Here is a 12,725-nt window from a genome sequence, read left to right as displayed (position 1 = left end):
TGCATCCTAAGCTTTCTTATCAACCGTTGATGCAAATCCCCACACCAATTTCCCTCTTAATCTGCTACCTGTTTGTACAGTCTGGACAGGCAGTGACTGCCTGAGACTCAGGAATGAATCATCTTCTGCCCAAGCAGGTGGAGGTGGTCACACCTGAAGAAACAATGCTCAGGCATGTTGCTGGCAGGAGCAATCAGCACAATATATAGCTCCAGGGGAAAAAGTCCAGCGACAGAACGCCATGGCTTCTGACAAAGGTAAAGTAAACTGGGGGGAAGGAGGTGGCAAGCTCCATATTCTTGAAAAGTGCAAAAACTGTGTGTGTGTGTGTGTCCTGCTTGTGCTTGTGTTCTCAGGCAATTTCCAACTTTCCTATTTATTAATATGTTAATATTATTCTTAAACAAGATATATTATTATTATTAACTATTCATATTCACAAATGATTTTGATCGAATGACACTAAATTAATGCTTGTTCCACCATAATAAAAAATTAAGTAAAAAATACAACTGTTAAATAACAGTTTAAGATAGCAACAGATGTGGGGCCGGCCCACTGGCGCAAGCGGTTAAGCGCACGCGCTCCAATGCGGTGGCCCCGGGGTTCGCCGGTTCGGATCCCGGGTGCGCTCCGACACACCACTCGTCAAGCCACACTGTGGCGGAGTCCCATATAAAGTGGAGGAAGATGGGCAAAGATGTTAGCCCAGGGCCAGTCTTCCTCAGCAAAAAGAGGAGGATTGGCAGATGTTAGCTCAGGGCTGATCTTCCTCACACACACACACAAAAAGATAGCAACAGAGATGACAGCACAGGGCACATTCATTGATAATTTAAGGTTCAGTTACTTAATGTTAGAAAAATTCATGAAATAGTGAGAACACGTCAGGCTGTGGAAGGAAATGATGTTCAGATGAGGCGGGATTTGAACCTGATCCTAAAAGAAGGGTAAAATTAGGATTGGCAAAGAGGAGGAGGAGATTCCAGGTTGATTGACACAAAGAGTTGGAGAAAATTCACAGAGATCGTGTTTGGAATAAATCAGTAAACCAGTAAGGCTAAAGAAGAGTTTATGGAAATAATCTGCAGTAAGAATAGAGAGCAAATTTGAAGTGATATTATAGAGGGCCTTGAATATCAGGCTAAGGAAACTGAGGTTAATCTTTTTGACAGGACAAAATCTTTGGAGAATTTGTGAATAGCATGGAGATGACTAAAATAGGGCTTTAGACACATTTACCTGGCATTTGGTGCCTTTTGGACCAGAAGCAGAAAAGACTGGAAGCAAGGAGATCAGTTAGAAGATGATTGTAAGAGTGTGGGCAAGATGTGCTAGGAGATAATAGATGTGTCAGTCTTGGGTTTTAAGAAACAATATTTTTTTCTCCATTATATTTTCTATCTCTTAACATTGTCTAGTGGGGGCCGGCCTGGTGGCGTAGTGGCTAAGTGTGTGCACTCTGCTTCAGCAGCCTGGGGTTCATGGGTTCGGATCCCAGGCATGGACCTGCACACCGCTTGGCAAGCCATGCTGTGGCGGCGTCCCACATACAAAAAGAGGAAGATTGGCAATGGATGTTAGCTCAGGGCCGATCTTCCTCACCAAAAAAAAAAAATATCTATCTATCTATCTATCTATCTATCTATCTATCTATCTATCTATCTATCTTGAGGGTGGCATGTTGGTGGAAAGACTAAAGACATTATTTAGTTGAAGTATCTGGGTAATTTCCCCAGACTTTTCTCTGAGGGAGGTGTGTTTTATCCTTTAAACCATCTCAACTCCTATGGCTTGTATCCTGGCCTTGAATCCCAAGGGTAGATACTGAGAATATATCTCACTCTTTCTGAAGTTCTCACTGCGGCTTCATCTCCTGCAGAGGAACTGTCCTCCCGTCATCAACTTGACCTTCTCCTATAGGCATGCCTCTGCTTCTGTAAGGCCCCCTGAGTGGATCAGCTGGTTCAAGGGCCCCAATCTGGATTATGGTCTGAGCAGTGCCCATACCAAGGTGTCAGCTATCCCCTTCCTCCTCCATCTCAGTACTCAAGCTCCCTGTTCCTTCCTTTTTTTTTTGTGAGGAAGACTGGCCCTGGGCTAACATCCGTGCCCATCTTCTTCCACTTTATATGGGATGCCACCACAGCATGGCCTGACAAGTGGTGCATCGGTGCGCACCTGGGGCGAACCCAGGCCACCAGCAGCGGAGCGTGAGCACTTAACCGCTACACCGTGGGGCCGGCCCCCCTACCCTGTTCCTTTTTTTAAGGGTGAGAGGTTTATTTTTCAGGTCACACTTAGGATTGTATTTCCTGACTGTGTCCTCTTTCCTAGAAATCTGGCTAATTTCTGTTTTTAGTCCCTCCCCCCAGCTAGAACCATTTTCCTTCTACAGGAAACTGTGCCACGCACAGCTCCACTCCCTGCCATCTGTCTACCACCTAGTACACAAGCACAGATCCCACACACACACACACACACACACACACACACACACGCTGCTGAGGAGGAAAAACTTTTCTTCTACTCTCTTAGATCCTGCTTTTGGGGTCCTGTGTATTAAATTGATAAAAGACAGATTAGCAAGAGAAAAGACAAAATTACATACAGGAGTTTGCAAAAAAGTGACTCAAGAAGGTGATTAGAATTTGGGGCTTACATACCATCTTAGTAGGAGAAGAACACTTATGGGAAAACAAATGAAAGGAGAAGAACACTTATGGGAAAACAAATGATTTCTTTTTTTTTTTTTGTGAGGAAGATCAGCCCTGAGCTGACATCTGCCAATCCTCCTCTTTGTGCTGAGGAAGACTGGCCCTGAGCTAACATCTGTGCCCATCTTCCTCCACTTTATGTGGGACGCAGCCACAGCATGGCCTGACAAGCCAGCGTCGGTGCTTCGCCCGGGATCTGAACCCCCGGCCGCCAACAGCGGAGCGGGCGCACTTAACCACTACACCACGGGCCGGCCCCCCAAATGATTTCTTAATAGGGGAGGGGAGAAGAGAAAGGGCACTTAGGGAAAAACAAATGACTTTGAGGAAAGACAGATGGGCTCTTAGGAGAACAGATGGGAGACACAGTAACAGTTTTGTGACAGTGTCTGTTTGCGTAGGTGTTGCCTGTAGTAAGAGTCGATCTTTCCTGGTTGCTCTAGGGGATGGGATTTATAACAACTGATTTATTTATTTATTTATTTATTTATTTAATAAAGATATTGTCTTTTTTTTTCCCTCCCTTTTTCTCCCCAAAGCCCCAGTAGATAGTTGTACGTCACAGTTGCACATCCTTCTAGTTGCTGTATGTGGGACGCCGCCTCAGCACGGCTGGACAAGCGGTGCGTCGGTGCGCGCCCGGGATCCGAACCCCGGGCCGCCAGCAGCGGAGCACACCCACTTAACCGCTAAGCCACAGGGCCCGCCCTATAACAACTGATTTATTTTGGGAGGCTCTGCTTTTAGGAAAGTAAGGGATTTCGGGGGGAAAAAGTCTATTCTCAAATGTAGTCAGCTCAAAATAATTTTTATGCCCAGTGGCACATTCTGGACCCCTTCAACACAGATGTGGACACACACACAAAGCCTTGGGCAGAGTGCCTCCTGTTTTGGAGGAGTGTCTTCCAGATCTGGTGACTCTTTTTAGTTAAAAAATAGCACCTCAGAGTTAAGGTTTGGCTGGCAGGGTGGACTGAATCTCCTGTCTCCATCTCCCCACAGCCACTTTACCCTCGGAGGTAGGAGGGACTCTTGTATCTCTCTCTGACTCTCTGAGAAGGGTTATCATGTAGGGGAACCTTCTGCTCTGTGTCTCAAATCTCATAGATCTCTGCTTTCTTGGAAAATAGAGACTGATGATGGTAATCGAGGCTTCTGATTTATGATCCTTTTCTCCTGCCTCCCCAAACAAACTTTAGCTTCCAAATAACAAGAGGTAAATCCTTAACGTGAGTTCTTGTTGCCAAAATAAATGCCTATGTTCACCAAAATAAAACAAATGAGCTGCATTTCTGCTCTCCAAGTTTTGGAATTCTGCGCCATAAATATTCTGTATTCAGCACAGGTCAGTGCTCATTTCATCCTCAAGGCTCTGAGTCTAAAATCCAGTACTTTTCTTTAAATCATCCCTGCACTCTCTAATGGCTTCCCATTACCCGTAGAATTAAATCCACAGCTTAGAAGGCCCTGTATGATTAGGCTCATCTCCTACCGTTGTATGTCTTGATCTCTCCCACCTAGTAGCCTACTCCTTGCTCTTTGAACACGTCACGATCTTTGCACTTTAAGTCCTTTGCACTTGCTGTTCTCTCTTCTCAGAATGCTCTCCCTTGATGGTCACATGTCTTGCTTCACTTTACATTCAGCCCTCTGCTTAAATATCCTCTTCAAAGAGGCCTTACTTGACCAACCCCTCCAAGGAAGCCTCGTCCCGCCATCGCCTTTTATCCCTTACAGTACTTTCCATAGCACTTGTCACTGCTGACTTTACACGTGTATTGGTTTTCTTATTTTCTATCTCCCCCTTTAGAATACAAGCTCCATGAACATGAAGATAAGGATTGTTTTTTCCCTGTTCCTGTACTTAGAAGAGTGCCAACATTTAGTAGGCTCAGTTAAGAATTGTCGGAAATAAATATGTGAACCTCCCCTTCTGCCCCATATAGAGTGTAGTTTGCCAAATTCCAGGGGTGACTTATATGCTGGTTCCTGGTACCTGTTTTTGGCTGTTCTTGGTGTTATGCCCCATGTGACAGCAAATTGAGGGGCACAGGGACCAACCAGTGCTCTTGGCTTTTCCAGGGAGTCTTTTGACTGAAGGAGGGATCAGAATTATCCCCATTCCCTGAAACCTTGGGAACTCAGGTGACAGTCATACCCACAACAACTTTTACTTCTCAGCTCCCAATTCTGCTGCAACCCTACTGTTCGGTTCTTTACCTAAGGGTAGTGATTGTTGCTTCTTTCTCTTCCTACTTCCAAGTTAACGTAGTTCAATGGAAGGATTTTTCCACCCTTGAGATCCTCTATGCAGCTGTGTTTTGCTGTCAATGCCTTCAGTAACCACTGGGCTCCAGTTAAGCCTGGTTCTCTTTTGCTGGATCATTAACCTCTTTCCATATGTTCTTTGCAAATGTTTTTTTTTACTCTTATCACTTATGCAGATATCTTTTCTCCTCCCTCTTGATTTGTGGTTTAAAAGGCATATATATATTAAGCCAATGGTGTCCCATCTTCTCTCCACACTACCAAATACTTTTTCATTATATTGTAATTTTAATTGAGGTAATCAGACTTTAAAACACATAGCTTTAAGAAATAGTATAGAGAGATTCCTTATACATTTTGCTGAGTTCCCCTCAATGGTTACATTTTGTAAAACTATAGACTAATATCACAACCAGGTTATTGACACTGACGCAATCCACCAATTTTATTCAGATTCCCCCAGTTTCACTGGTACTCATTTGTGTATGTGTGTGTGTAGTGTATTTAGTTTTATGCAATTTTGTCACCCGTATAGGTTTGTATATCTACCACCACAGTCAGATCTGAACAGTTCCAACATTACAGATATCTTTTATTGCCCTTTTATAACCAAACTGGACTCCCTCCTGCCCCACCCCGTCCCTAACCCTTGACAACTACTGATCTATCCTCATTTCTAAAATTTTGTCATTGCAAAATGTTATTTAAATGGAATCATACAGGGCCGGCCCTGTGGCTTAGTGGTTAAGTGCGCACGCTCCGCTGCTGGCGGCCCGGGTTCGGATCCCCGGCGCGCACCGACGCACTGCTTCTCTGGCCATACTGAGGCCGCATCCCACACACAGCAACTAGAAGGATGTGCAGCTATGACATACAGTTATCTACTGGGGCTTTGGTGGAAAAATAAATAAATAAATAAAATTATAAATGGAATCATACAGTATACAAACTCTTGAGATTGGCTTTTTTTTCCACTCAGCATAATTCTCTGGAGATTCCTCCAAGTTGGTGCATGTATCAATAGTTTGCTCCTTTTGATTGCTGAGTGGTATTCCACGGTATAGATGAACCACAGATTGTTTAACCATTCACCTATTGAAGGACATCTGGGATGATTCCAGTTTTTAGATATTACAAATAAAGCTGATATGAACATTTGTGTAAAGGCTTTTGTGTGAACCTAAGTTTTCCTGTCTCTGAGATAAACGGCCAGGAGTGCAGCTGCTGGATTGTATGGTAGTTGAATTTTTAGTTTGTTTTTTTTTCCTAAGAAACTGCCAAACTGTTTCCCAGGGTGGCTGTACCAATTTACATTCCCAGCAGCAATGTATGAGAGATCCAGTTTTCCTGCATAGTATTGTTATTCTGCAGTGGATAGTAGTAAAGTGTATTCAATCATTTAGTCAATAAATATGTATTGCTAACCAACATCTTTCAAGTAGTGTAATGGGGTTTGGAGCAAGATATACAGAATCCATATCCACATAATTCATAATTCAGTGCTATTATAGGCATGGAAATAGGCCATCATAATATGGCATGATACTTGCTATGACGAAGGAAGTGCAGGATGCCATGGGGGCACATAGAAATTACACCTAGGAGCCTCTGCGGAGTGACTTTCCCAATGTAGTTAATCATTCTTGTTGGAGCCTTAAAGAGGATTCCCTGGTTTAGAACTGGGCAAATAGATTTCAGCAGAGCCCTTAAAATCTTGCTTTTCTTGATGCAATGAGCTGGTCCGATTCGATTAATCCAGGAGAGAATCTTTTAACTCCATTTTCTGAAATGGTTTGCAGGTTTAAAGAATAGAGAATTTTTTCTTAGCAGCTCGATTTGCATATGGGTGTTACTTGACATAATCATCTCTTGGTCAACAGGTCCTTCAACTGCAGATGCCACCTTGAGGTAAGAATTTTCCTATCATAGCTCGCATTTAATTCAACCGAGAATAAACAGGTATTTAAGAGCTGGAGGACTATAGCTTTCCTTATTGTTCCTTTCCTCTTTTACCACGCTCCCATTCTATGTTTTTTCCTTTTCCAACTTCATTCTCTGTGATTGTTGCTTTCTATATCTTTGCTCCTATGTCTTTTGTTTTCTGTTTAAATAAATTATCTTCCAGCTTTGTTCTATTATTGTTTTACTATTGCTTTTCTCTCTTTAAATCACACGTTTTTATAGCCATTAGTGAAAGGTCCAGGGCACTCACCTGTCACTTTAATTTCATCTTCCTGTTTTATACCATATGCCCATTTTCCATACATATCATTATAACAAGAAGACTTTTGTCAGCAAATATATTATCTCATGATGGGTGGAAGGATTGAGCTATGTAATAAATGAATGTGGTACTTTAGGGATGAGTGGGAAATATGAGGATGTATTAAGCTTGTGACTCAACCATATTGCCAAGAAGAGTCATCAGCACAATCCCGAGTTTCCCTGAGTCACAGCTTTGATACACAGAGAGTGTTAAATTTAAAGATGCCATTGAGAGCAATTTGAATTTCTTTGTTATGAGGAATTGGTATACAGAAGTTAATGTGGGGGCCGGTCCTGTGGCTTAGTGGTTAAGTGTGCGTGCTCCGCTGCTGGCGGCCGGGGTTCGGATCCCGGGCGTGCACCGACGCACCACGTCTCCGGCCATGCTGAGGCCGTGTCCTACATACAGCAACTAGAAGGATGTGCAGCTATGACATACAACTATCTACTGGGGCTTTAGGGGAAAAAATAAATAAATAAAATTATTAAAAAAAAAAAAGAAGTTAATGTGGAAGAATCCTGAGGCTAAATTACTCTCTTCTCAGACTTGGCAGGAGAATCTTGTTGGCAATTTGAGGCTTCTACACCTGAGAAAATCTAGTTAGAGTCCATTGAGGAATAACAATTGGAACATGGCACCTCTAAGTGTGAGATAGAAAAATTAGAAACCTTTAAAAGAGAGACAGGGACACATTTATTCTTGAATTCAAGGCTACCAAGCAATGGCATAGAGAGTGTAGAACTAAATAACATGAGTTGAGAAAAATCTCTTCATGTTTGTGAGAAACACTGATCATTCAAATGGATGTCTTCAGATAACTTTGAATAGACTGGAAAAAAAATGTTTCCTGAGATGTCATGTTGTAGGTCTGCCTGATAGAAGAGGGGAGCATGAAATCATTTCTAAGTTCCCTCTAAAGATTGTCTGACAACATGTGAGTTCTTTTTATGTTTCAGCAGAAGAATTGAACCCTGGGAATTCGAAGCCTTCTTTAACCCCGGAGAGCTCCGTAAGGAGGCCTGTCTCCTCTATGAGATCAAGTGGGGCAGGAGCCATAAGACCTGGCGATACTCAGGCAAAAACACCACCAAGCACGTTGAAATCAATTTTATAGAAAAATTTACTTCAGAAAGACATTTTAGCCCACCCATCAGCTGCTCCATCACCTGGTTCTTGTCCTGGAGTCCCTGCTGGGAATGCACCCAGGCTATTAGAGAATTTTTGAGTCAACACCCTACTGTGACTCTAGTTATTTATGTAGCAAGGCTTTTTCACCACATGGATCAACAAAACCGTCAAGGGCTCAGGGATCTCATTAACAGTGGCGTGACTATCCAGATTATGAGACTCTCAGGTAAAAACAATAAATAAAGAATCTTAAGTGTTTATGAGATACTGTGGGAGTATGTTTCTAGGCCGGAAGATTGATTCTCCAGACTGGAAGTCTCAGAAGTGAAAGTCCAAAATAATATCAGAAAGAACGAGGTCTGAAATTCAAAGCAAGGAAAGTATCAAAAATACAACTCCTGAATCCTGCCCAGTGGCAAGGCGGTTAAGTGTGCGTGCTCTGCTTCTCCGGCCCAGTGTTCGTGGGTTTGGATCCCGGATGCAGACTGACAACGCACCCTGTGGCGGCGTCCCATATAAAGTAGAGGAAGATGGGTATGGATGTAAGCCCAGGGCTGGTCTTCCTCTCACACACACACACACACACAAATATGACTCCTTTCCTCCCTGGTGCTTATGCTCTTCATTGCCATCTCCTAAACAGCACCAAATCAAAATCTCTCTACTTTTCATCTGTGTTTGGAGGACGTACGTGACAAGGCTTTTATTTAGTAAACCAGTTCTATGCATGGGTTCAGCACTAGCCAAACCACCAACTCCTAGCTCTAGATAAGCAGGCACTTGGCACCCTTGTGATGTCATACGGAGAAGTCACAGGGCGGTACCTGAGGGTCTGTAGGTTGCACACTTTGGTACTAGATAACTTTTTTTTTCTTTATAAGAAAGACTGAGTATTCCACGCTGTGCAATAACTCGTGCCAGGGTTTTAACTTTTACTTTCAAAACCAGGTCCAATGAACTTTCTGAACAGCTGGTATAGCTACAGAGAAGCCAGCTTCCTTCAGAAAGCGGTGCTTTTGGTGGGGAGGAAGAAATCCCTTCATACTTGAACATTTTCTAATTGCTTATTTATTGTATTCTGGGATATGGCATTAAGTACAGAGAAGCCATGACCTCAGATGGCAGCTTTTAAAAGATTTTTCTTTTTTTCCGTCAACACCATGATTCCTTTAACAACATGTTTCCGGCGTTCCCAGGTAGGCCAAGGTGTCCTACAGAAAAACCTTGGCTTAGACTTACAGGGGGTCTGGTTGGTGTTAACAGAAGGGAGGGCAGGGGCCGGCTTGGTGGTGTAGCAGTTAAGTTCACATGCTCCGCTTTGGGCCCGGGGTTCCCCAGTTTGGATCCTGGGCATGGGCCTACACACTGCTCGTGAGGCCATGCTGAGGCGGCGTCCCACATAGAAGAACTAGAAGGACCTACAATTAGGATACACAACTACATACTGGGGCCGTGGGGAGAAAAAAAGGAAAGAAAACAGAGGAAGATTGGCAACATCTGTTAGCTCAGGGCCAATCTTCCTCAAAAAAAAAAGGGGGGGGAGGCAGAACTGGTGTGGCTGGCCATGGAGAAAGCTGACTTGGCTGGGGTGCCACAGAGAAGCCAGTTTATTTACATGCTTATTCCATGACTGCTTGCCCTAAGCAGAGAATGCCTGTCAGGATCTATTTTTGGAGGTTTATTAGTATGTGTGGTTCTCAATTCCAACAGTTTAATGAAGATTGAAATAAAATGCTAGGTTCTACCTTAAAAAAAAAAAAATGACTCTTTCCTCCATTCTGGCCACTATGGCCTCTCAACCATCTTCAATGAACTGCTTTGTTCTTTTTAGGGATTCTAGGGGAGTTTAGCCCATGTCCAGCGGCAAGTAGACCAGAGGGCTTTATACGTGGTATATTTTTAAGTTGGGATCTCTTTAAGTACCTTTCTGTTGTATTTTTTGTTTTGTTTTGTTTTTGAGGAAGATTGGCCCTGAGCTAACATCTGTTGCCAATCTTCCTCCTTTTTTTCCTTTTTTTGCCCAAAGCCCCAGTAGACAGTTGCATGTCACAGTTGTATATCCTTCTGGTTGCTGTATGTGGGACGCTTTCTCAGCATGGCTTGATGAGTGGTGCATAGGTCCGTGCCCAGGATCCAAACCAGTGAAACCTGGGCTGCTGAAGTGGAGAGCACGAGCTTAACCGCTGTGCCACTGGGCCGGGCCTCTCTGTTGTATTGTTGAATGAACCAAGATTTGTGTTTCCTTAGAGTATGAGCACTGTTGGAGGAATTTTGTCAACTACCCACCTGGGGAAGAAGGTCACTGGCCAAGATACCCACTTCTGTGGATGAAGCTGTATGCACTGGAACTCCACTGCATAATTCTAGTAAGTTACTTTAAGGGACAAAGACCCTGATGCAAAAAGAAGCATCTTTCTTCAAACTTCTTTCCTGATAATTTTGACACGTACTCTCCTCACCAGCTCTTTGTCATGTATATTGAGATGTAGTTTATTAACTTCTTGACCTATCTTAAGAAAATGTGAGAGGGGCCGGCCCTGTGGCGCAAGCGGTTAAGTGCGCACGCTCCGCTTCAGCGGCCCGGGGTGGGGGGGTGGGGGGGTGGGGGAGTCGCAGGTTCGGATCCCGGGCGCGCACTGACGCACCGCTTGGTAAGCCATGCCATGGCGGCATCCCATATAAAGTAGAGAGGATGGGCACGGATGTTAGCTAAGGGCAACTCTTCCTCAAGAAAAAAGGGGAGGATTAGCATTGGATGTTAGCTCAGGGCTAGTCTTCCTCACAAAAAAAAAAAAAAAGAAAAAGAAAATATGAGAATAAGAAAATATCTTTGTGGGAAATAAATGGGAGAAGGGAATGGATAAACTGGTCTAAGATATATGTGGACTCCATATTAACTAAATTTTATTATTGCTGTTATTGTTGTTATTACAACACACGCTGGCTGTGCAGATTGCAGATATTCTCCCTTCCCATATTGGTATGTGTCATCCGATTGAAGGAATGTAGGTGGTCCCATTTGTACTCTCTTGAAAGTAGTTTAATGGTCTTCCAACTGACGTTTTAAAATATTTGTGATAATAATGGTGTTAAGAAAAATATTATCCTAACTTCTTTTTTATTCCAGAGCCTCCCTCCCTGTTTAACAATTTCAAGAAGATGTCAGAATCAGCTTACATTTTTCAGACTCACTCCTCAAAATTGCCATTACCAAATGATTCCGCCCCATATCCTTTTAGCTACAGAGTTGGTACAACACTCTGTGACTTGGAGATGAATAGAATGATTCCTCGTACATACTATTTCAAGAACAGGCAATGATGACCCACTAAAGAATGAGCACCATTAGAATCCAAAAATTTTCAGTTTGCGTTTTTATACACTAACAACAAATTACCTGAAAAAGAAATAAAGAAAACAGTCTCATTTACAATAAACATCAAAAACAACAAAATACTTAGGCATAAATTTAACGAAGGAAGTGAAAGATCTGTACACTGAAAACGATAAGCCATTGATGAAAGAAATTGAAGACACAAATGAATGGAAAGATATCCTGTGTTCATAGGTTGGAAGAATTAATATCATTAAAATGTTCACACTTCCCAAACCATCTATAGATTCAATGTAATCCCTATCAAGTTTCCAATGGCATTTTTTACAGAAATATGAAAAACAATCCTAAATTTTGTATGGAACCACAAAAGATCCAGAAAAGCAAAAGCAATCCTGAGAAAGAAGAACAAAGCTGAAGGCATCACACTTCCTGATTTCAAACTATATTACAAAGCTATAGTAATCAAACCTGTATAGTACTGGCATAAAAATAGACACATAAACCAATGGACTAGAACTGAGATCCCAGAAATAAACTCATGCATATATGGTCAACTAATATTTGGCAAGGAAGCCAAGAATACTCAATGGGGGGAAAACACTGTCTTCAATAAATGGTGCTGGGAAAACTGATATTCACATGCAAAAGAATGAAAAAGGACCCCTACGTTATACCACTCACAGAAATTAATTCAAAATCAATTAAAGACTTAATTTTTTAATTTTATTTATTTTTTCCCCCAAAGCCCCAGTAGATAGTTGTACGTTATAGCTGCACATCCTTCTAGTTGCTGTACGTGGGACCCGGCCTCAGCATGGCCAGAAAAGTAGTGCGTCGGTGCGCTCTGGGATCCGGGCCCGGGCCGCCAATATCAGAGCGTGCGCACTTAACCGCTAAGCCACGGGGCCGCCCAAAGACTTAAATGTAAAACCTGAGAACATAAAACTCATAGAAGAAAACATAGGGAAAAAGCTCCTTGACATTAGTCTTGGCAATGATTTTATGAATA

At 42.7% G+C, this 12,725-nt stretch overlaps 1 protein-coding gene across 1 annotated transcript; it reads left to right on the top strand.

The window, feature by feature from the left end:
• Positions 1–241: 241 nt before the first annotated feature.
• Positions 242–12,384, top strand: APOBEC1 (apolipoprotein B mRNA editing enzyme catalytic subunit 1). The gene is made up of 5 exons (XM_058557423.1): positions 242–257; positions 6,866–6,893; positions 8,208–8,605; positions 10,627–10,745; positions 11,507–12,384. Exons 1-5 carry the CDS (start codon positions 242–244, stop codon positions 11,654–11,656), a joined length of 711 nt encoding a protein of 236 aa, XP_058413406.1. The 3' UTR covers positions 11,657–12,384.
• Positions 12,385–12,725: the final 341 nt, after the last annotated feature.

Source organism: Diceros bicornis, chromosome 17, assembly GCF_020826845.1.
Source record: "Diceros bicornis minor isolate mBicDic1 chromosome 17, mDicBic1.mat.cur, whole genome shotgun sequence".
Lineage (NCBI taxonomy): Eukaryota > Metazoa > Chordata > Mammalia > Perissodactyla > Rhinocerotidae > Diceros > Diceros bicornis.
Note: the sequence above shows the minus strand (reverse complement) of the source record. Positions and strands in the feature narration are given on the sequence as shown.